The sequence below is a fragment of the Schistocerca gregaria genome, chromosome 3, assembly GCF_023897955.1.
Source record: "Schistocerca gregaria isolate iqSchGreg1 chromosome 3, iqSchGreg1.2, whole genome shotgun sequence".
NCBI lineage: Eukaryota > Metazoa > Arthropoda > Insecta > Orthoptera > Acrididae > Schistocerca > Schistocerca gregaria.
Genome location: NC_064922.1, coordinates 204,635,985 through 204,662,062, shown reverse-complemented (window position 1 = coordinate 204,662,062; position 26,078 = coordinate 204,635,985). Strand labels below are relative to the sequence as shown.

Genomic DNA, 26,078 nt, shown 5'->3' with positions numbered 1-26,078 from the left:
CCAGAACTGTATGCATAATATAAACATCACTGGAATAAAGCCAGAAATGAAAAACAGACTGCTACAAAGGAAGTGATTGGTAGTATTTGAAGTGTAGATGCATAATCTATGAGTTACTAATGAAGCAGGAGTGTGGCATAGGTGATATAATTTTGAACTTTACAGATTGTATTAAGATCTCAAAATAATAACATTCATTAAAATAAACAACCTGAAATGGGTCAACCATGTCTTTTGCATGGAACCCAACAAAAAATTGCACTGCCAGTGGGATGAACAAGCAAGGGAAGATCAAGACTTCGACACTTGGATGACATATAAGCAAATCTAAAAATTACTGGTGTCTGAGGATGACAATGCTGGGCACAAATGAATGGAACAATGTCCTAGAGCAAACTGAGGCCCATCAAGGACTTTAGAGCCTGAAAGAAGTAGGTAACTTAGTATTATACTGGTTTATTTATTTTTTAAATATATACAATAGAATTTATTATTGACATCCTGGTATTAGTATCAGTTGTTTTACATGTAAGATGTTGTAATACAATTTTTTGACCTGTCTCTGTACCTTAAAGCTCCAAGCTGATTGTTGCAAAGAGAGGAATTGTACAGAGGGAGAGGATTCTGTTCATCTTGTGCCATGATGCTCTTTACAGAGTGTGTGTACGACTGTTTGAGAGTAGACACAGTGTACTCTCAGATGTTCATGTAATACATCTCCGCAGTTTAACCAAAAAAATGTGTACACCCTCTATTTACTTTTGCCCATAACTCACTAGAAAATCATGAGAATCTAATTGTCATAAACTTTGGTTCCCTTTTCAGTTAAAATGTCAAAGGCACCCAATTCATAGTTTGGAAACAAGGGAAATTGTCATCACTGTGAGATGAGGCCTAACACTTACAGATTTGTGTGTGTATAACTGTTATCCTTATGTCAGTATTTTTATCGTATTTTCTGCTATTGGTGTGGATGATGATATGAACAGTTCAGCTAAATGTGAACATCAAATGTTATCATTCTTGGAGATCTATCTCCACATACACTGAGGTGACAAAAGTCATGGGGTACCCATTAATATCGTGTCAGACCTTATGCGGGTGTAGTGCAGCAACTTGATGTGGCATGGCCTCAAAAAGTCGTTGAAAGCCCTTGCAGATATATTGAGCCATATTGCCATCCATAGTTGCGAAAGTGTTGCTGGTGCAGGTTTTTGTGTATGAAATGATGTCTCAATTATGTCCCATAAATGTTTGGTGGTATTCATGCTGGCCAATCTGGGTGGCCAAATCATTTGCTTGAATTGTCCAGAATGTTCTGTAAACCAACTGCAAACAATTGTGGTCTGCTGACCTGGTGCATTATCATCCATAAAACATACATCGTCATTTGGGAGCATGGAGTCCATGAATGGCTGCAAAAATAACCATTTCCAGCCAATGATCAGTTCAGTTCGACCAGATGAGCCAGTCCATTCCATTTAAACACAGCCCACACCATTATGGAGCCACCACCAGCTTAGATTAGATTAGTTTTTCGTTCCATAGATCCGTGTTGAGGAGATCCTCGTGGATGTGGAACATGTCACAGTGCCTTGTTGGTAACTTGGGTCCATGGCTTTTTTGGGTCGGTGCCACATGCGAACCCTACGTTAAGCTCTTACCAGCTGGAATCGGGAATCAACTGACCAGGCCACAGTTTTCCAGTCATCTAGGGTTCACATGATATGGTCATGAGCCTAGGAGAGACTCTACAAGTGATGCCTTGCTATTATCAAAGGCACTTGCATTAGCCATGTGCTGCCATAGCCCATTAAAATCAAATTTCACCTCACTATCCTAATGGATATCTTCTTCATATGTCACACATTGATTTCTGCAGCTATTTCATGCAGTGTCACTTGTCTGTTAGCTCTGACAACTATAAGCAAACACCACTGCTCTTGGTCATTAAATGAAGACTGTCAGTCACTGCATTGCCCGTGGCGAGAGGTAATGTCTGAAATTTTATATTCTCAGCAAATTCTTCATACTGCAGATCTTGGAATACTGAATTTCCTAACAAGTTCCGAAATGGAAAATCCCATGCATCTAGCTGCCTACCATTCTGCATTCAAAGTATGTTAATTCCTGTTGTGCAGCCATAATCACACCAGAAACCTTTTCATGTGAATCATTTGAGTACAGTTGACAGCTCCACCAATGCACTGCCCTTTTATTCCTTGTGTACATGACACTACCACTGTCTGTTTATGTACATGTCACTATCCCATGACTTTTGTCACCTCAGCGTATATGAGAGAAAATAAATTGTATAAATGCATTTAACAGGATTAGTAGTGGTGGATGAGGGTCATTACTGTCTAGGATAAGGTTAACAACTACCAAAAGCTGATTATTCAGTTTACACAACAGCTGGAGTTGAAATGCTACATCTGCATAGTCTTGTGATTTTTTTCACTGAATTTGTTTCTGGCCATTTGCAACTGTATTAAAGTAGCCAAAAAAAAAAAAAAAAAAAAAAAAAAAAAAAAACCTATGAAGTACACTGATTCTCCGCTGAAAGACGAACTGACAACTAAAGCAGTATTGACATAAGGAGAAAAGAATTGTCCCATACAGTGAATACAGAATATCTGCAAATCATTTCTGCAAATTAATTCTGACCCTTGAAACAGTACTGTTGCCAAGGCAAAATACGTATTATTTTGTCGGAGACTAAGCCTGTGGGTTAAATGCTATGAAAAATATTTGTCTATGCAGGTAGAATGTGTGCCGACCTTCCTGCCACCCGTAATATGTGTAAAAGAAAGCCTGTGGCTATAGCTAGAGTTGTGTGAAATATGTTTGGCTGTCAAGAGAGAAATGTGTGAAGATTGTGATGACTACCATAGCAAAATTCTGCCGATAGACCTTCCATAAAACCCTAATAAAGTTTACTCATTTGCAAAGGCTATTAGTGGTACTGAAGTTAGCGTCCAGTCACACACAGGTAAGACAGAAACTGAAATTGAAGATTGGAAAGCAAAAGCAGAAATGATTAACTTCACTTTCAAATGTTCTTTTACAAAGAAAAACTGAAAAGTATTGTCCCAGTTAAATCTCGTACCACTGACAGGATTTTTTGGAATTGTTAACAGAGACCACTAAAGCACAGTTAGTATAAATAATAATCTAAATAATAATGCGTGTGGCTAATCCAGAAGCCCCACCTGTGGGGAGCCTGGCCACCTGGTGCAAGTCCTTTTAGTTGATGATAAACGCAACACAATACACAGTCCCCGAGGGGAGAACATCTCCAACCCAGCCAGGAATTGAACTCGTGCCCTACGCATGCGTTTTGTTACGCTGATCAGTCAGCTATGGAAGTGTACACAATTATTATTACACAGCAGAAATGATAGTTAATTGTCAGTACAATTTGTAGTTTGGTTTCCAATAATTCCTTCTCTTCTGTTCCTGTATAACTTGACTCATTCGATTAAAGTTTTGTTTGTGATTGTTACCTTCTGAATTGCCTGAGAATTCAGTTCTCACATTACAAGAAAAGAAAGCCTTTCAGAAAGACATCAAGAGTATGCTGCTTTGCTTCCTGAAAGCCTGTCCTGCATGCATTTACATCAGTCATTTACATTTGTGTACCTTGTCATTTATTTTTCTGATGCAAACTATGAATTCTTCAGTCCGTTCACCATTGTTTTGTATAATACTATTTACCAGTTCCATAAAGTACTGATTCATGTTTTTAGATTGATAGTGGTCATGGAGCCCTTCCTTTAACTCGTGGAAATTGCAATCATTTGTCAGTTTCTAATGCTAAATAATGAATGTCCAAAAATTGCATTCCAGCCAATGTTTAGTCATATGGAAAGATGAGTACTCTCCTCACTGTCCTTACACCACTTTTGGAATGTCAAAATTCATAGGGATAATCTCCAATTTTTTCAGAGAAATTGTAGATCTTATGGTTTGTGGTATTCTTCTGCTGGCTGTGTAATGGCCTTATTCTTTGTCTATAGCTAACTTAACATGGGTCACTTGAGCCAATATATTGGGATCATAGGTTGGTAATTCCAAACCAAACTTAAGTTACGCATCTCCTACTACAACTTGATTCAACCTACTCACTTGCTCGATGTTAGTGAGGGAGAGGTAGTTTTAAGACCATTCAGACAATATACCAGATTGTGTTCAATCATTGTTTGTTTAGTTCCTTACTCTTCAAGTGACAACCACAAAGCTGCTAGAATATCTGAAGGGTGCAAGCAGACAGTATGTGTACAGTACACAAGTGGGAATGTCTCCACCATATATTAGATTTCCTTCAACTGTGTACCTACCCTCAACTTACAAAACTTTTTCAACAGTTTCGTATTTCTTTCACACTTCTGTTTTGTTCATTCCATTCCTCAGGGTACTTCTTGAGTTGTATCTCATATGTTATGCTCATTGCATAATTTTATTTTAGTTCTTCCCTTTGTGTTTCTATGTTGTCTGTTTTTTACTATATCTTTTTCAACAATGAATTTCATACCTTTCCTTTCCTCCATGTCGCTTCTCATTTCTTGCCTTGTTCTTTCCCAGTAAGTAAAACCATTTGGTCTTGCATTGCTGTTTCACATAGCGTAACTGTTATAATTGGCTATTGTCTTATGGTTAAACACAGGAAAATGCTAATATTTTACAAATATTACTTCTAAATGTTATGTGAAATACTTACTTGTAAGTAGTAGGTAAGTCCTGGTAGAATGTTTACCTTTTGTGATTAAAAGGACCACTCACCAAAAAGCAGAAGTGTTAAGTCATCAACAAACAAAAAAAGAAAGAAAACTTGTTAGCTTTCGGATCAAGTTTGTCATGGGGGGTTGTGTTGGGTAAAGTGCGTGGGAGGGAGGGGGGAGACAAGAGAGAGAGAGAGAGAGAGGGGTTGGGGCAGGAGGCAGGGAGAGGGATCGTGGGTGGGTCACTTGTGGCTTGGAAGGAGGCAGTTGGTTTGCTGGCTACGAATGCGGTAAGGAGGGGTGCAAGTATGGGGGCTAGGCATGTGATGCATGATTGTCTGTCAGAGTAACTGCAGAGTGGAGGCTGTGGGGACAGTTGGTTATCAAAGCTTGAGACCAAGACATTTATGTGAGTGAAGCATATGTTGCAAGGATGACTTCCATCTGCATAGTCCAAAGAAGCTAGTGGTGGAGCGTTGTGGAGTGGTCATTGAAAGTGAGCATGCTGTGCTAAGTTGCATGTTGTGCCACTGGATGGTCTACTTTGTTTTTGGCAATAGTTTGGTGGTGGGGTAGGACAGGTCTGTGACAATTGGAACAATTAGTGCTGCGTGGGTGGATTGGGCGGGTCTTGCAGAGGTATGATCCCTGTGGTGAGGGGTTGGGTGTGGGTGTGTCATAGGATGGACTAGGAGGTAGGTTGGGAGGACGACAGAACACCACCTTGGAAGGGGTGGGGAGAATGTTGAGTAGGATGTTCCTCCTTTCAGGTCATGATGAGAGATAATCAGAGACCTGCTGAAGGATATGTTTAAGTTGTTCAAGTGCATGGTGATATTGGGTGACGGGGCAGGGGAGGGGGAGGGGTACCACTTCGTAACTCATTCTTGGGGATGGTGTGAGGATTGGGGTTATGTGAGTATATGGCATGGGAAATCTGGTTGTGAACTAAGTCTGGAAACACCTCTTCATGGCCAGGACCACTGCTACTCTGTCCGCAAGATAGTTACTGTGCAGTCCATAATACATACAACAGATTTACAAAAGTGAAAATGAAACTCTTGCTCTCCATAATCTGGAGGAACATTCCAGACATCTCCGTCATAAATTGTCCAACCTGTTGACATCCTACTACTGCCTTGGGACACCACTGTCCATCAACACCCATCTAATCACCTCTTGGCCACTTTCCAGGAATTACTTATCTCCAACTTAGCCTTGCCATCCTTCCCCATGTCCTCTCCTAATAATACTAACCTTTCAGCAGAAGAAAGAACAACCATACGTAACCTGATAACAGACCTTGCCTAATCACCCTTCCTGCAGACAAAGGCTCCAACTCTGTCATGATGAGTAGCAGTGACTACCTGACAGAAGGCCTATGTTAACTGTCTAACACCTCTACTTGCAAGCCTGTCATACTGATCCCATCTCAGAAGTCCAATAGAATCTAGCAGCTACTGAAATCCATATGTCCTTCCCAGAACCTTTTCCCTCATGTCCACCTCCCTCCTCACCCAAAAATCACTCCACTCACCCACCATCTACAGGTACAAGTTCCCAAAACCCACAAACCTAATAGTCCTCGATCTCACATTGTAGCTCATTCTTGTGCTTCCACTGAATTAATTTCCATTCTTGGCACCCAACACATCCAACCAATCACCAGAACCCAGTGTCCCAGTTCAAACACTGTAACTGCCACCTCCCTGTACACCATCATCCCTCACTCCCATGACCTTGCTACTATTAAACGCTACCTCGACCAATATCCTTCAAACTTCAAACCCACCAACTTATTCCTTATACTAGTTACCAATTATATCCTGGCTCTCAACTAGTTTTCCTTTGAATGGGAGGGGGGGGGGGGGGGGGGGGGGGTTGTACTAACAAATCCGCAGCACAGCCATGGGCATCTTCCAACCAATTCATGGGCCATCTAGAAAAAACCCTCTAGCTTCCCAAAACTTCCAACCGCTAGTATGGTTAAGTTCCATTGACAATACCTACAGGATCTGGACCCAAGGCCAAGACACCCTTTCTCCAATCTTTCACAACTCAACATCTTCTCTTCTATCTGATTCACCTGGTCCTGTTCAACCTGTGCCACCTTCCTGGACATTGATCTACTTCTCTCTGCTTGCTCCATCCACACCTCTGTCCATATTAAACCCACTAACAACCAACAGTACCTGCATCTCAACGGCTGCCATCCCTTTCACACCAAAAGTCCCTCCCCAACAGCCTAGATGCCCATGGATGAAGTATCTGTAGTGACAAGCACTCTCTTGCCCAATATGCTGAAGGTCTCACACAGACAGGCACACCACCCAAACCTAGTTCACAAACAGATTTCCCGTGCCATATCCTCACACATCCTCAATCCTCGCACCACCCTCAAGAATCAACTACAAAGGAGTGCTCTCCCTGGTCACCCATTATCATCCTGGACTTTAGCAAGTATACCACAGCCATCATCAGGGCTTTTTAATTATCTCTCACCATACTCTGAAATGAGCTCCCCACCTCTCCCAAAGTAGTGTTCTTGTATACCTAAGCTACACAACATCCTAGTCCATCCTTATGCCACTCCCACTCCCAACCCCTTGCCAGAGGGCTTGTATCCCTTCAGCAGATGAAGGTGCAAGACCTCGCCAATCCACCTACGCAGCACTTCCTGCTCCAGTCCTGTCACAGGCTTATCCTACCTCATCAGAGTTCATCCCACTTGCTGTTGCAAGCGCTGCACATCTTTTTGTATGCCTGTGACTACCAACCAGCTGCTTACTAGGATGAATAACCACCACCAAACTGTTGTCAAGAATAAAGTTAGCCACCTCAACATGCAGCTGAACACAACAGGCTCACTTTCAATGGCTGCTTCACAACCCAAGCCGTCTATATCCTTCCCTCCACCATAATCCTCTCTAAACTGTGCAGACAGGAGTTATCCTTCGGTCACGTAATCGTCCTGTCCTCAGTCTCCATTAACTCACTGTCCCCATACCCTTCACACAACAGTTTCCAATCGGTTCATCCTTTCACCCCTCCCAATCCACATCTCCTTCAGTGTGTGCTACTCCCCACTGGCTATGACAACCATGCATTGCATGCCTAGCCTGCGTACGTGCCACCTGTGTGTCCTCCATTCCTAGACTCAAACTGTCTGCCTCCCTCTGAGCCACTAGTCACCCAACCTGAATCCCTTTCTGCCTCCTGCCTCTCTCTACCTCAATCCACCCATCCTGACGCAACCACCACCAAAATGCAGCATTCACACATTTCGTCCACTGCATACGGAAATCAGTGTGTGTGTGTGTGTGTGTGTGTGTGTGTGACTCTGAAAGCTAAACAAAGATTCCAAGACTTACCAAGTGGGAAAGCGCCGGTAGATGGGCACAATAAATAAAACACACAAACACACACACAGAATTTCGAGCTTTCGCAACCGGCGACTGCTTCGTCAGGAAAGAGGGAAGGAAAAGGAAAGATGAAAGGATGTGGGTTTTAAGGGAGAGGGTAAGGAGTCATTCCAATCCCGGAAGTGGAAAGACTTACCTTAGGGGGAAAAAGGATAAGTATATACTCTCGCGCGCGCGCGCGCGCGCCCACACACACACACACACACACACACACACACACACACACACACACACACACATATCCATCCATACATACACCCCAATCCACATCTCCTTCTGAATAGCTTTTGTAAAAGTTAATCACAAGCACTAACCAGGCATCGCCCACTGACGCAGAATGCTTTTCTTTCTGTTGCCCCTCGTGCACAGTCAGTCCCAAAAGGAAACCATCCATCTTCACCATTAACTAGGTAGAACCTGTGACTGACTTGGTCATCTTGGCAGGCAACACGGCATGGACGGTCCATGTCATCTGGAAGATAGTATTGTTCATCAAAACATTTAAGAATTGGCACATGAAATTAAAAATTAATGAATCAGCTTCTAAAATTAACATAATTTGAAATTAAAAGGCGAGGAATTCACATAATTCAAGTATTTGTGGACACTGTCTCCATAATAAGCAGTAGCTAAATAGTTGGTAAGTATTTGTGGACACTGTCTCCATAATAACCAGTAGCTAAACAGTTGGTCTAAAAGTGTTTGTAGGTATTTTTGTGATACTTCATTCGATGCAACTGAGTTGTTAGACTGCAAAGGTTTCTCGGGTAGTATACTGTAACAATGTGCATTTTCTAAGAATATTGGTGAGATATGCTGTTTTAGAAAATTGTTGGAGATATCAAAGAAATAAATGTTTTACCAAAATCAAAACCTCGGTTTTTATATACGGGGCAGGTGTCATGCAATTATCTGGGAAACAGCTGTTTTTCAATATGTTTAATCCTCTCTTTGCTTTTGCCCACTTTTGCTCAACATTGAACTACTGGCATATGGGGAATTCCCATTGGGTTTCAACATTTCGACTTGCAAACTACCTGTATTGAAGATTACTACAGCTGTGTGTTAGCAGATAGTAACTGTTTGTGACCCGTTGTGTTCAATGATTTACCAAGTTTCTTATTTTCAGTCACAGAATTTAAAACTTACATGCCAGATATACAGAGTTCTTAATGCCATTGTCTCCCATGCTTCAATGTCAAAAATCTGCAATGAGCAAATAAATTGTGTTGAGTTATTGGCTCTAAATAAAGCCTGTTGGATTTCATCAGCTCTTGTTGCACTCCTACTCATAATCATTCCAGCTATTAGTTAAGAATTTGCATAAATGATTATAAAAGTGGGTTATTAGAATGCAGGCATAGAAAATGGTTCCGTTAACTTCTACATTTTATAAACCAACTACGTATTTTGTACATGAAATTACTGTCATACAGGGTGTGTAAATAAAGTTTCAAGACTGATTTTTTCCTGAGTAGTGGTGAGCATGCAGATTTGTATCACCACCTGTGCCAGGTTGGGGGGGATGTTGGCTAGGCGAGCCAAGCCTCGGCATTCACCGGCGGAACACTGGATTGAAAACATCACGAGTGCAGTGAGTGTCTGTTTCGAAATGTCGTCGATAAATCAGAGCATCCAAAATGCAACTCCTCATGGAGCAGCGGTGTTCGATCAAACTTTATGTAAAACTGAAGATCAGTATGGAAACGTTCGAAATGATTCAAGAGGCCTATAAAGAATTCACCATGTCACGTTCTGTGGTTTTCATGTGGCACAAGATGTTCAAAGATGGCCGCAAAGACTTGGAGGATGATGAACGCTCTGCAAGACCTTCATCGAGCACAACTGATGAAAATCTGGCCAAAGTGCATGAAGTTTTAAACAGTGACTGACTTCTCGGCACCAGAATGATTGCAGATGAAGTGGGTTTGAATCAACAAACTGTGTTTCAGCTAATGATGAGAAAAGTGTGCACGAAACTTGTCCCTAAAGTGCTCTCAGATGAAAAAAAGGAGCAGCACCTGGCTGTTTCGCAAGAAATGCTTCAACATTTACAAACTGAACCTGATTTTTTTTGGACAAAGTGGTCACTGGCGATGGGACCTGGGACTTTGAATATGATATAGTGTCAAAGAGGCAAAGCTCAGAGTGGCACACTTCCGCATCACCAAAGCAGAAGAAAGCCTGCATGACCAAGTCACATTTGAAAAACATCCTCATCACTTTCTTTGACGCAAAAGGAACGATCCACAAAGAGTTTGTGCCTGCTGGACAGACTGTTAGTGGTCAGTGTTATGCTGGAGTGGTCCAACATTCGATTGATCAAGTCTGCTGAGTCCACCCGGAGAAGAAAGACGACTGGGTGCTCCACCATGGCAATGTGACCGTTCACACCTGCTTTGCTGTCACTGAAGTTTTGAGCCGGTTCAATGTGTCATCACTGTCGCAGCCACCCTATTGCCCCAACCTTGGCCCCAGTGACTTCTTTTTGTACTCCCAGATGAAGAGAGACCTGAAATGGAAGCAATTAAACAGCATTGCAGTGGTCCAAAAGGGTTCGGAAGAGCATTCCTGTTAACGAGTTCCAGGGAGCTTACCATAATTGGAAATCTCATTGTCAGCAGTGTGTAGATTCGCAAGGCACCTATTTTGAAGAATTTCAATCCAATGTTCAATAAATTTTGTTTTCTGAGACTAGTCTTGAAACATTATTTACACACCCTGTAAAACATAGCCCATTCAAATTAGCAAAATTTAACCTATCCATTTTTCAAGAACACAATATGTTATACGTCACTCTTTATAAAGTCAGCCCTAGTCCAAAACCTTCAGTCTGTGCTCTGAAACCTCACAAGCAGTATCTGTGTGAAAGTTTGCAGTCAGTAATCATGCTAGTAAGACTTACGCAACATGTTCTGGGTGAGATAGAAAACAAGTAACATGTTGTTGTTGTTGTTGTCTTCAGTCCTGAGACTGGTTTGATGCAGCTCTCCATGCTACTCTATCCTGTGCAAGCTGCTTCATCTCGCTGTACCTACTGCAACCTACATCCTTCTCAATCTGCTTAGTGTACTCATCTCTCGGTCTCCCTCTACGATTTTTACCCTCCACGGTGCCCTCCAATGCTAAATTTGTGATCCCTTGATGCCTCAAAATATGTCCTACCAACCGATCCCTTCTTCTAGTCAAGTTGTGCCATAAACTTCTCTTCTCCCCTATCCTATTAAATACCTCCTCATTAGTTACGTGATCTATCCACCTTATCTTCAGTATTCTTCTGTAGCACCACATTTCGAAAGCTTCTATTCTCTTCTTGTCCAAACTAGTTATCGTCCATGTTTCACTTCCATACATATCTATTGGTATCCCCAGTAATATTATAAAGTTGGTGCCTATAAAGTATCAATTAACATCTTCAGGTAAGTCTGTCACTAATACTTGCATGGTCATTATATCCATGCGACTCAGCATGTGAATTACTACATGTGGCTTATGTTATCTTTCATGTACTCCTCTTTCGACACTATTCATGAAATACAGTCCTTTTAGGCATTCTACTCACTGTATAGTTGTTATTTAATTAGGTGTTTATCAGGGACCAAACATGTGCACTGTTTTGCATAAAGCCAAGCCACTAGGAAAATGTAATTAGTCTGTTGCAAGTTGTTTATCGAGGACCATAATGTGTGCACTGTTTTTCATAAAATAAAGGCATTGTTGTGACACAATAACATTGGACCTGGTTAGTGAGAGTATTCTATAGTTTTGTTGTTTATCTCACCGTGATGAAAGGATGAGAACTGGAGATGTTCATTGGGGATTTGATAGAGGCAATAGAAGTGGAAACAGTAAGATTTATTTAAGAGGTTTGTGGTTTACCTTATTAAAGCAATTCCTGAAAATGGGTTTACAATTCAGTGAAGTTTCCGCAAGGAGACACCAATGTATTATTTTCTTTGCAGGTAGGAACCATTCCAGCCGGGCATAGTTTCAGATTCAAAAAAATCCACAATATTTTAGCAATGGATAAGAGTTACATTTGTCAAATACCAAGGCAACAGATAATACTGAAGCTATAGATAGATACTGCAGCACCAGAAACCCCCCCCCCCCCCCCCCCCCCAGCTATACCTGGTATATGCAGGTAGATAAAGCTGCAGATATCGTACCTTCGCTCACGAAAAATAGTATTACTTCATCCATTGTTTGTGGTGCTGACAGATCAGTTCAGTGACACTCAGATCGCAAAAGAGAGAGAGAGAGAGAGAAGAAAGAAAGGGCCCTTACTTGTAGTAGTTTAGTGCATGAGGTATGTGGAATACCCATGTAAAAGGCATTTTACGTGTGAATTGCAACTTCGTATTTTGTGAGTTTTTGTTGCGGTGTCATGTATATGACTGTGGTACACATGTAGAGTTGAAGCACGGTGAACTCTAAAAATGAAATTATCAAGTTGCTGAACAGACGTTGAAGTTCTTAAAGAGGAAAAGGCAAGATTCAAAAACAAAAACTGCTGTGCTGATGAAAATACAGATATAATGAGAAAACATAACCACAAAACTTCGCATGCACGCAGTAAAATGGACTTCAGTAAAACTCCTTTACAATGACGTGAACACATGCAACAGTGATGAGAATTTTATTTTTATGCTAGAATATAGACTAGAACAGTCACTGGTTACTTATATTAGCATAATGTGTTTTGGCTGTCATCATCAGCTGCATTTACAGTTACTTTTACATTGTAATTAATATGATGTGTGGTTAGTTTCTGTTGCTTTGTATGCCAGGGAGGTTTGTGTGAGAAAAAGCACCTGTTCAGAAAGTTAGATATGCTACAGTGTGTACATTATGTGACAAGCAAGAGAATTTTATTCTGCCTGGTGTAAACACTAAGCGCATGTGCACAAGCTGCATTCAGTCATGCGCAGTTCGCATTCGCAGTTGTCCCCTCACGTTGCACTAATGGTTGTCAGTTTTCAGCAAACCATCAAACAGAGTTTGCATTCACTCCGCTTCAGCACTAGCAGTAAAGAAAGCTTTCGTCTGCTTGCCTACTTTTGTTGTTGTTGACATGAGCTGCATGTTTGATGAAGGGTCCTGAAGAAAATGTAATGTTGCTGTCAGAAGTATATAGACATCATCTGTGCTTCTGAGATTCAAGAGATCCACAGTACAAATGCTGGAGGAGGGAAAATTGATAAAAAAAATTGATAAAAACATTAATTCTTGCATAAGCAGGAGCAGAATAAACAAGCACAAGCTTCATAATTCTTTTTATTAAAAAGGAAAAGTGCAGTAAATTTCCTTTAAAATAAACAAGTGTGGATATCTGTCTACTATACTGACTAAAATTAAAAATATACAAAAAACCTGATCATTCTTGCTGCCTACATTCATGTGATCTGAATTGTACGGCCAATGTATCACTGTTAATTAAGAGATATTTTATGATAAATAAAAATCATTTACCTGGGCTCACACTCTCTAGATTCTAATAAACTAGAGGGTGACACAGAAAAATGGGAACATTCCGCAATCCAATAAAACTAGATGTGATGAAGGAAAGAAATTGCATAGTAATTGAAATCTTACAACTATGCCATTTACGAAACACTGATGGCATTTAACATTTTTTAAAAATACGTCCATTAGATGGTGTCATCCTGTACAAATACATTCGTGAAATCTGCTGTTGAGATTTCTCATTGACAACTGCAACATGTCAGCTTGGGATACTGTGAATTGCATCCCGAATTCTCTGTCTTAAGTTATCCAGGATTCTTGGTTGAGTCATGTAGACTTTGCTCTTGAGGTAGCCCCACAAGAAAAAACCACTAACAGATAAATCTGTCGATCTAGGAGGCCAGGGAATGTTATCGAACCATGAGATCACACGGTTGCCAAACAATTCTCGCACATATTCCATTGATTGCCGTGCAGTGTGTGATGTCGCTCTGCCTGTTGAAACGAGGCTTCTTGAACCTTTGGAAAGTTATTCAATGGAGGTGTAATGAAAACAGCTCCATATAACGATCACCATTGACAGTTATTGTGTTTCCCTGTTCATTTGGGGAAAAATACGGTCTAATAATAAAAATGGTTCAAATGGCTCTGAGCACTATGCAACTTAACTTCTCAGGTCATCAGTCACCTAGAACTTAGAACTAATTAAACCTAACTAACCTAAGGACAACACACACATTCATGCCCGAGGCAGGATTCGAACCTGCGATCGGAGCGGTCACTCGGCTCCAGACTGTAGCGAGGCAGGATTCGAACCTGCGACCGGAGCGGTCACTCGGCTCCAGACTGTAGCGCCTAGACCGCACGGCCACTCCGGCCAGCTACAGTCTGATAATCCAGTGTGATGAAGCACCACACCATACTGTCACTTTACTAGCACGTAAAGAGCGTTCATGAATGTCATTAGGTTTTGTGTTTGCCCAGAAATGATAGTTCTGTTTATTCATATAACCTGTGAAATGAAAATGTGCCTCATCTGACATCCACAACTTGTTTAGAAATTCATCATCATTGTTTATTTTTGTTATCATTTGTTGATAGACTCCTAATTGTAACCGGTAATCGTTGTCCTTCAATTGTTGCACCATCTGTGGTTTGTATGGACGAAATTTTAAATCAAGATGAAGAATTCCACGAACAGTCTCCCAGGACATTCCAACCACTGCTTCTTGCTTACGAAATGCATACTGTGGGCTACCTAAGCCAGACTCGCAACAATATCAATGTTTGCAGGAGAACGCACAATTCTTGGTTGTCCTGTTGGTTTCTTCTTGAGGGCAGATCCAGTCTCTTCAAAGTTATTAATCCAGCATTTTATCACGTGTTTCGATAGAACAGCATCATGATGTCCTAAATTATAAAAAAGTCGAAACTACCTTTGCGCTGCTACCAAACTATCATTGTTTTTATAAAACTTTTTTTGTCTAATACACACTGTAGTCAGTCCCATTGATCCATGATTATTGAAATGGCAGACTGTTTACTCGCTAATTGTCATGAACCCACAGTGCTGCCACCTGCCCATGGCTGTCACTACTCATTTCAAACATTCCTGTTATTCTTTGTCACCGTCTATATACCAGAGAAGGTATTACTAAGTAGTCCCTGTGACAGGTCATATGTATATTTCATTAATTTTTTCTTCAGTAAGGAGAAGTATATCTGTCCTCTGTCTAAATGAACATTGGCTAACAAAAGACTCCATCAAAGTCCTTCATAAATTGGAGAACTATGTTGTTGCGAGTAATTTTTGTAAAAGTAATAAAAACTGTGGGTTTCCTGTATACTTATTAAAAATACTTTAGTGTTTAAGGTAAGAGATGAAACTTCCTGACAGATTAAAACTGTGTGCCAGACTGAGACTCAAACTCAGGACGTTTGCCATTTGTGGGCAAGTGCTCTACCAACTGAGCTACCTAAGCAGAACTCATGCCCAGTCCTAACAGCTTTACGTCCACCAGTACCTCGTTTCCTACCTTCCAAACTTCCAGAAGTGCGAGTCTTGCAAGTTTTGTGGGAGAGGTTCTGTAATGTTTGGACAGTAGGTGATGAGATAGTGACAGAAGTATAACTGTGAGTACAGGGTGTGAGTTGTGCTTGGATAGCTCAGTTGGTAGAGTACTTGCCCATGAAAAGCAGAGGTTCTGAGTTCGAGTCTCGGTGTGTTATACAGTTTTAATCTTCCAGGAAGTTTCATATCAGTGCAGACTCCACTGCAGAGTGAAAATCTCATTCTGAAGGCAAGACATTATTTTATTTACTGGATGATAAAGATATATTTGAAAGCTGCTGTATAGAATTAGAGACAAAATATTCCAATAATTTTGATGTATAAAATACGAGGTAACGAGAAGTAATGAAAGTATATACATTTAAACTAAGAAATCTCTTGCAGAAACTAACAAAAGAAAAACAGATTACAATTATGATGGCTGTTGATTTTAATATAAACATAACAAATGAATCCAACAATGGAAAATGCAGGATGGAATGTAACAATATTGTGAAAAGGAAAGTTGCTACTCACCATATAGTGGAAATGCATGCATTTGCGTGAGTGCGTAATTTTGACAAAGGCCTTACTGGCTGAAAGCTATATTTGTGATAGTCTTTTTGTTGTGACTATCTGTGACTTAGTATCTCTGATATATGGTGAGTAGTAACTTCCCTTTTCACAATATTGTTAATAAATGAATCCATTGATTCAGGACAATTTATTGATCTGATTCAATCAAAACTTCATAGAATTGAGAAGAGAGTAAATGAATTGAAACCTGTATAGATAACATTCTGATAAATTATACATTTGATAATAGAAAAAAATTCTGTATTGATTTTGGTATTTCTGACCATTCTGCATTGTTTTTGGAGCTACCAAAAATAAATAAACCATGCTTTAGAAAAATTTGCATCAAATCAAGGTTCAGTAAAACTCATTTTATTGTTGACTTGAAGAAGTAAACTGACCAGTGAATCATTTTAATACAAGTTCTAAAAATTATGAGAGTTCTCTTGAAAGTTTTTTGCATGTTTTGACAAATATTTCCCCTTCAGTCTGCCTTAAAAAAACTAAGATAGATGACTGGTGGTATAAAAGAGTCAAGTGCAGGAAAAAGTCTGTTACACAGTGATATGAAAAATAAAATAAATTTAGCTTTTACACGCTATTTAAAAAGCCATAAATCTGTATTTGGAAGGGTGGCAAAGAAAGCAAAAGAAATGGGACAAAAATATATTCCAAGCCATACAAATAAATCAAAGTCCGTAGGGTCAATCATAAAATCTGAAATTGGTGTAGTAGCTAGCAGTCCACAATCTCCAAAATTAAGTTAGATGACAAATTCATAATAAATATTTCAAAAAAAAATCAGAATATTTCAGTGAGTTATAAATATATCAAAATCAGATATCGTGTAACTGATTGCCTAGATTATGTCCAATCCTTCAGTTTCAATCAGGATAACATGAAAGTTGTAACTAATTTTGATGATAATATAGCTAAAAATGTAGAAAAAGTAATATTATCCCTCAAAAATAAAAATTCGGCTGGACATGGTGAAATATCCTCTACAATAATTAAGAGTTTTTCGTATAATATCATGACTCATATCTGAAATATTTAAGTCACTTGAAGAAGGATGCTTCTTAGCTGCTCTAAAGTAACCGTAGTAAAGCCATTATTCAAGAAAATCTCAACAATATTTGAAAAAATCGTTGCAACCCAGATCCAAAATTTCATAGCAAAATCCATCACCATATCACATCAGTTTGGGTTCCAGAGAGACAAGTGTACAATTTATACTAACAACAAATTTGCTGAGACAGTTTACATAACTTTTGGGCAAGATCAAAAAGGTCACACCAATTTTTTATGATCTTTTGAAGGCTATTGACTGTGTGCTGCTACATAAATTAGAAAAATATGGAATAAGTAGTAGTGCTTTGAAATGATTCAAGCCATACTTAACAAACAGGAAGCAAGAAATAGTTGCAATACGAAGCACAGGAAATTGTGACTCAGATTAGAAAATCATTTCAGAAGGAGTCTTACAAGATTCCATTTTAAGCCCAATACTGTTTTTGTTTTATGTAAATGATTTATCTCTTTACACAACATCACATCAGTTTCATTTGCAGACAACACGTCTGTACTCATTAAAAGTGAGACAACAGGACAAATTTCTCAAAGAGTCACTGATATCGTAAATTGCTTCAAAAATTGAGTTTATCTAAGTGGTTTAAAATTAAGCATGACAAAGACCCAAACTTACGCAGTTTAAAACTAAGCAATCAAAATCAAATGATTTCCAAATTACCCATAAAAATCAGGATCTCATGTAAGCAGTTTCTGTCAAATTCCTGGGGATATTTCGTGAAAAAATGTATCCTGGTCTTCTCACATAAGCTATCCAGCAAATATGCCAAACAGTCATGCATTTGTAATGATAGTATTCTCCTATACAAATTATGCAGATGCTAGAGAAGTTAAGTAACATGGATGTTAGAAAAGTTGGTTCCACTCCATTTTGGCTGTCTGATGCAGAAACAGTTATTAATATTTTTTAATGAAAACACTCTTGGGCGCAAAATAGTTTTTATTAAAAACAATTATGCAGTTCACCCTTTAAAGCATCATCAGAATAGCTGGAGACAACAGAACAAAAATTAATATGTCAGAACAGTAAATAGAATGAAGTATGCTTCTAAGCTATGCAGTCTTGCATACAAGGGGCAGCAATATATGTATAAAATCATATAAAAACGTTGTAGGATGAGCTTCATCCACCAATTGCCTGTGAAGGGCCTTAAATAAGAACAAGAAGCATCTGGATATAACATCCAGTTGTCAAATGTCAATATCAGGTATGCAAAGGACCTAAACAAGAAATACAAATAGAAAAGTAAAATTAACCATGATTAATTGTGGGTGGTAGAAGAAATGGGAATCTAAATAGATAAAATACTCGACCAGTTAGGAATCTTATGTGTACTAATGCAGGCTCAGCATGGTGTACACAGCACAGAGCCATGGATGTAGAGTAGGAAATGACTGCCTAAGCAGGTCTGGCCAACACAAGAACAGAGCTATGAGGTGTGCGACCAGTTATGTCATACTATGGGTACGGGCTAAATGGTGTAAAGACTCAGACATAACATAATTGTGTTATATCCAGATGCTTCTTATTCTTATTTAATGCCATTCAGCAGCAATTGATGGAGCTAACCATACTACTTTTTTATGAGAATCCATCCAGCTTAGAACCATGCTTCTTTTTATTTACCATTTTGTCATATTAATTTTTCTCCTGTTGTGACCAGATAATCTGATGATGCCTTACAATGGTGAAATGCATAATTGTTATTAATAAAAACAATTTAGCAACTGAGACTGTTTTCATTCAAAAGCTAGAAAAGTAATTTATCATAGCCACTTTGAATCTGTTGTAATGGAGTATGGAGTAATCCTTGGGGAGAATGCTATTAGTTGGGAAAAAAACCTACTATAAGAAATATCTGAAATATTTTACTATTCCATGTATTTATATTTATCAAAGGTTTATGTGCAACAATCCACAATTATTTATAGAAAACCATTTTCAACATATTTACAATACAAGAAACAGATAGCTTCATGTTACCATCTTATAGATTAAAACTGTATTCTCAGACTTCTCAGTACATGGCTATGAAAATTTATAACATATGAAAAATGAAAACTGTGTTGACCTAGGTTTACTGAAAGGAAAGTTACCTTCCTTGTGCAAAAATGTTGTTATTCAATCACTGAATTTTTAAATAGCGATAAACATAATATAATAAACTTGTTGTTTGATGGTTGTAAATTAAGATTAATTTTAGATTTCTCTGACACATTAAATGCACCTCAATTGTATTACTTATATTATCTTTTGTATGTTTAGTATATTATCTTTTGTATGTTTAGTATATTATCTTTTGTATGTTAAATCAGTGGTTTATGTATATCTGTAATGAGTTACTAAAATTCTGATTGTGAAAATAATTCAACAAATATCAATTTCTTCCACATTTCAAATTGGCTGTTCAGATTATGCTGTCTGGTGCATGTATTTGAGAAACTGAAGCTAAATGTGTTTCTCCATGGAGCACAAATTTTTTTTTTGCATAGAAACATAAAATTCAAACTTTTATGAAGAATTAAACATTTGAAGAAGTACATGGAAAATAATTTTGAAATGTTTTTTTATAGTGATGATTTCATTTCTGTGATTTGATTGTGATGTGATTAAGCACATCATAATTGAGTTTGTGGTATATTTGAAAAATAATTTTAATAAATATTTTCCACCATAACTAAACAGTAATCTTTTAGGATTGGATGCAGAATTGTTTTGCAGTAACAGCAGAATGTGTGAAACATTCTTCCTGAAATCAATGGGAAGAATTTCCAGAACTTTGACTCAAACCACAAACTTGAATTTTCAAGAAAAAATATTAAGTTTTTGGCTTGGTACAAGGGCAGAACTTCCAATAATTTTAAATTTAAGACTGGATAACTCTTCCACCATTTTTGTGACTCATCATTTTCAACAAATGTGGTAACTAAACCAAAATATCCTGCAAGTCATCAGGACACTAAAAGTGCCTTGAAACAAGCAGTGACGGGCATTATGCCATGCTTTGAGCAATTGTGTCACAGTATTCAGTCACATCCAGTGCATCAAAGGTAATTTATCTTTTTTCAGCCTTCCTTTGTTATACTCCAAACTGTATGATACAATAGTGAATTTGTCTCCCATATCTTTGTGTTCACTTTCATCTTGATGTTTTAATGAACTATTTTAATCATACTTTGATGATATATTTATCTAGCTCAGGTTTTTTCCCAAATGTTGTTATTTCAAAAGTGTTGTGATAGTGCCACGACATTTAAGAGTGCCGCCATGACAGTACGCACAAACAGCGATAGAGGCGCTCCGCAAATCGGCTGAGCGTGTGAGCACCATCTAGCTACGAATGGCGCCGGCCGCATGTCAGGGCACGGCAGTCGAATACGAGAGACTGAGTTGTAATCATGTGATCAGCTATTGTTTCTAAGAGAGAGTGTGAATATCCCACAATTATTGTGATTAAAGGTCATAACACTTTTTGGCGCCGAGGTCGGGATATTTTCACTGCATTGTGGATTTGCGTGTTCGTGACGGGGCAGACATGGAACAGCTTATGCAAGCACTCATTGAACAACAAACACAGCTGACGGCTACTATTCAGGCTCAACAAACACAGCTGACGGCAGCGATTCAGGCGTTGTCGACGTCGCTTACTCATTGTCTGTCTTCCTCTTCTCCGCCTCCATTCCCTCCTTACGACGAGGCCGCTGAAGACTGGGAGGATTATGAGAAGCGTTTGCGGCAACACTTCTTGGCTTTCGGCGTTGTCGACGCTCCTATGTGTAAGTCGTTATTTCTATCTTGGATTTCCCCTCAAGTCTATCAGCTGCTATCTCAGTTAGCCCCTCTGTGGGAACCTGCCTCCCTGTCCTTCCAAGAAATGTGTGACTTATTGTCTGACTATTATCGAAAAAACACCCACGTCGTTGCCGCCCACGTGGCGTTCTACCGGTGTCGTAAACAGCCCCATCAATCTTACCGGGCTTGGGCGGTGGAACTACATGGTCTGAGTAGGAAATGTCAGTTTGTCACGGACACACATCACGAGTCTTATGCTGACTCAATGGTTAGGGATGCTATTCTACGGCTTGCTCCTGATAAAGAAGTTCGGCAACGTGCCCTCCAACTGCCAAACCCGTCGTTGTCGGAAGTTCTAAGCATCGCTCAATCCTTTGAAGTGTCTCACGCTGCTGGCGCGCAAATCGACGCGTGGTGTGATGTAGGCGCTGTACAGTCAACTCTCGACACGGGTAATTTGCCTGTTTCACAGGAGAACGACGATGTGGTGGCGGTTCACTTGCGTGAACAACGTCGCGTTGGGCCGCAACGCTCGCAGCGAAACCAGCAACCACAGAAGCCGGTTCGTTCCGCACTTCCTTCTTGCCCCCGTTGTTTTGTACAGCACGACAGGGCAGCGTGTCCAAAACGTTGGGCCACGTGTAATTCATGTAGGAAAAAAGGCCACATTGCTTCTGTGTGTCAGTCCCATAAAGTTCCTGTCGACGAGGATGAGGCGTCGGACATGGATGTTCACTGTGTGCTTTCTCAAACAAATAAGTTGTTTGTTACTGTTCGTGTTCTGAATAAAGACATCCGCTTGCAAGTGGACACTGACTCTGCAGTAACTCTCATTAATTCTCGCACGTATTTGGCGTTGGGCTCCCCTCCTTTGTCTCCAGTTACGCAAAATCTGAGGACTTATAATAAACAGAAAATTCCTATCATGGGCCAGTTTGATGCTTCCACTGCCTACAAGTCTGTTGTTCGGCCCCTCACGTTTTATGTGGTGGATCATGCGGGCACTGAAAACCTGTTCGGTTATGATGCTTTCCAGTTGTTCGGGTTCTCCATTGATGATGATGTGCACCTCATATCTGAGGATATTCCGTATCAACAGCTGGATGGATTGTGTTCTGAATTTTCGTCCGTGTTCTCTGCTGGTCTGGGTTGTGCCAAGGATTTTGAAGCCCACATTACTCTTAAACCTACGGCTCGCCCTAAGTTTTTCCGGGCACGCCCTATTCCGGTGGCATTGCGTGCACCTGTCAAGGCTGAGCTAGACAGGTTAACAGCTTCGCGGATTCTCCTTCCTGTTACCTCCAGCGAATGGGCATCGCCGATCGTGGTCGTTTCTAAACCAAACAGGAGTCTGCGATTGTGTGGTGACTTTAAAGCCACCGTCAACGCTCAGAGCCTCATTGACACTTATCCTCTTCCCCGTCCTGAGGAGTTGTTTACCAAGCTCGCTGGGGGCCAGTTCTTTTCCAAACTTGACTTATCGGAGGCGTACCATCAGTTGCCGTTGGACGCTACTTCCAAGGAATTTCTCGTATCAACACTCCTTGTGGGTTGTATCAGTACCAGCGATTACCATTTGGCGTTGCTAGCGCACCGGCCATTTTACAGCGGTTTTTGGAACAGAACACGGCTTCCGTTCCAGGCTGCATAAACTATCTGGATGACATTGTTGTCATGGGAGCCTCCACTGAGCAGCACCTTCGTAATTTACGTTCACTGTTTCGGGTTTTGCATTCAGCTGGGTTGAGGTGCAATCTGGACAAGTCACAGTTCTTCCAACCCTCCATTGAGTATCTTGGTTTCCACTTGTCCCGTGAGGGTATACGTCCTCTCCGTCAGCACATTGCAGCCATTAACGCTCTACCCCGCCGGCAAAAACGTCCCCTTCTGTTGGTCCGACGGTGTGAACAGGCTTTTGTCCGCCTAAAGGCTCATTTGCAGTCAGCGCCTTGTCTTGCGACATTCCGTCCGGGTCAGCACTTGGTTCTGGCGACTGACGCGTCACAGTATGGCCTAGGGGCTGTTCTCGCCCATCGCTATGAGGATGGGTCGGAATGACCCATCGCCTATGCTTCCAAGACCCTCAACGAGGCGCAACGGCGTTACTCTCAAATCGAAAAGGAGGCGCTTGCTATCATTTATGCTCTAAAAATGTTCAGCGTTTTTTTGTATGGTTCTAAGTTTCACCTCATCACCGACCACAAACCGCTGGGCTCTCTGTTCAGCCCATCGGCGTCACTTCCGGATAAGGCAGCTCACCGCCTGCAACCTTGGGCCTTATACTTGTCTCGTTTTCATTATGAGATTCACTATCGCCCCACGGCCCAGCACGCCAAAGTTGATGCAATGTCGCGATTGCCGATGGGCCCCGACCCTGTTTTCGCTCGTGATGAACTCCTCTGTTTCCACATTGATGAGGAAGAACGTCGTGCGGTCGAGGGCTTTCCACTTACAGGTTCGCAGGTCGCGTCGGCTACTGCGCGGGACTCGGTCCTGCGTCGGGTGATCGGTTTTGTTCAACGAGGTTGGCCGGACAGGACCAAGGGCCGGGCATCGGATCCCCTTCGCAACTACCATGCCTTGCGCCTTCGTCTGTCTGTTCGTGATGGTGTTGTTCTTCTGGCCACGGATGGCGCATCTCCACTGGTCGTGGTGCCAGCCTCTCTTCGCAAAGATGTTCTCAAACTGTTGCATGTAGGCCATTGGGGTATTTCTCGGACTAAGTCCCTGGCCCACAGGCACGTTTATTGGCCCGGTATTGATTCAGACATTGCTCATATGGTTGCTGCGTGTGGCCAGTGTGCTCAACAACTGGTGGCATCTCGTACAATGCTCTCTCCGTGGCCTGATCCAGCTCAGCCATGAGAACGGGTGCACGCCGACTTTGCTGGCCCCTTCCTCGGTACTTATTGGCTACTGTTGATTGACGCCTTCTCGAAGTTTCCGTTTGTTGTTAGATGTCTGTCACCCACCACTGCGGCGACGACGCTGGCTTTGTCCAAAATCTTTGCGCTAGGTCTTCCATCCACGATCGTCACGGACAGTGGCCCTCAGTTCTCTTCGCAGGCCTTCCGTGATTTTTGTACTGGACAAGGAATTCATCATGTTACAGCACCTCCCTTCCATCCGCAATCGAATGGGGAGGTCGAGCGCCTTGTCTGCACTTTCAAATGCCAGAAGAAAAAATTCCTTAGTGATTTTTCCACAGATGACGCACTGCTGCAATTTCTGAGTTCTTATCGCTTCACGCCTCTGGGTGATTGCAGCCCTGCTGAACTCTTGCATGGCCGCCAACCGCGCACTCTACTGCACGTGCTTCACCCTGTCAGGCCTTGTACTGTGTCCCCTAGTGTGGGAAAATACTCGGTGGGTGCGCCGACGTGTGGGCACGAGGGTATGGATCTCGCCCTAAATGGATTCTAGGGGTGGTCAAGGCTCTTCGCGGCTGCCGGCTTTGTGAAATCCGTACGGGCGACGGCACGGTTGTTCGCCATTACGAGCAGATGCGCCCATGAGTGGTGGCCACGCCGGTGCCACCGCCCCATCCTTCGCCTCCACCAGCCGGAGACGCCAGTCCTGTCGCTGCTGCCGATCTACCGTCCGTGTTGATGCAGCCGACGTTGCTGCCGCTTCCGAGTATGGCGGAACCGGCCCCAGTCGCGACGCCACCTTCTCCGGGACCCATCTCGCTGGAGGACACTCCCAGGTCCATGACACCTATGGATGCTGCTCCGGAGTTTTCACCCATCATCTCATCCAGGAGGCACATTCCACGCACGAGCTTCCGTCGTGGACATTTTCGACCATACTCTCGTGTCTCTGCGCGGGATCTCCTCGGGGCCTCACAAGAGGCCATGGATGTCTCCGCACTGTCCATGTCTCCAAGGAAGTGAGTGTTTTTTTTTCAAGGGGGGAAAAGTGTTGTGATAGTGCCATGACATTTAACAGCGCCGCCACGACAGTACGCACAAACGGCGATAGAGGCGCTCCGCAAATCGGCTGAGCGCGAGAGCGCCACCTAGCTACGAACGGCGTCGGCCGCATGTCACGGCACGGCAGTCGAATACGAGAGACTGAGTTGTAATCATGTGATCAGCTATTGTTTCTAAGAGAGAGTGTGAATATCAACGCAATTATTGTGATTAAAGGCCATAACAAAAAGAATTTACTTGATTAAGTTTTCAGCAAAGAAATTTTGTTAAATAAGTAATCGTGCAGAATAATATGCCTAGAAACTAGTATGTCAGTGGTGTGCACAATCTATGAGTACTAATGACATTTGTAGCAGTGAGTGGGAGCCACAAAGAGATGAACCTGTATGAGAGGGGTTGCTGACAAAAAAGTATATGAATTCTTGATATAGATTATAATATTGTACTTTAAAAACTAAAATGGCCTTCTGTTACACGCACTCCAGTGGTATTTTTCAATCTAATTATAAGTTTCCTTTTTTGCCCATTATTGACATTTTAAGCACTACTGCAGTAATAGTCCTTTAATGATATATTTATCTAGTTCTAGGGCTTTTTTCCCGAATACTGTTTGGCCCTAAGAATTTAGTTGATCAGGGTTTCGGCAAGTAGGGTCTTTTAGATGATGTTCACGCAGAAGCATATGCAAAGAAACTAGTTTACTGATAGTTTTTATATGCTGTTGCTACAAATTGTGTTATAACTGTGACGTGGAAAGCAGGGGAGTGTGGTAAAATGTGTCATTCACAGAAGGAATCTTTGACAAAATTTAATATTTCTTGTGTATGCTCTTTTGCAGCCTCAAAAAATTGTATGAAGTGCTGTAGGCAGTATTTTTAGAAAGTTGTTTAGAGCATAGCAAATGTGAATCCAAAATAAAGATTTTGGTAAAAAAGACTGATCAGTAACATAGCCTGACAACTATGTTTGCACCTAATTTACTACCCCTGTTTTCTTTTGTAAAAGTTAAACAACGAAGTTAATTTTTAG

The 26,078-nt window shown here is 41.1% G+C and overlaps 1 protein-coding gene across 1 annotated transcript in view; it reads right to left on the bottom strand.

Annotated features, from left to right (window-relative positions):
- Positions 1 to 26,078, bottom strand: part of LOC126354035 (A disintegrin and metalloproteinase with thrombospondin motifs 7-like) — a 423,933-nt gene that overhangs the window by 13,474 nt on the left and 384,381 nt on the right. Inside the window, exon 16 of the mRNA XM_050003371.1 lies at positions 8,458 to 8,615. Within this exon, the coding sequence (XP_049859328.1) occupies positions 8,458 to 8,615 (158 nt within the window). The remainder of the gene's footprint in view (positions 1 to 8,457; positions 8,616 to 26,078) is intronic.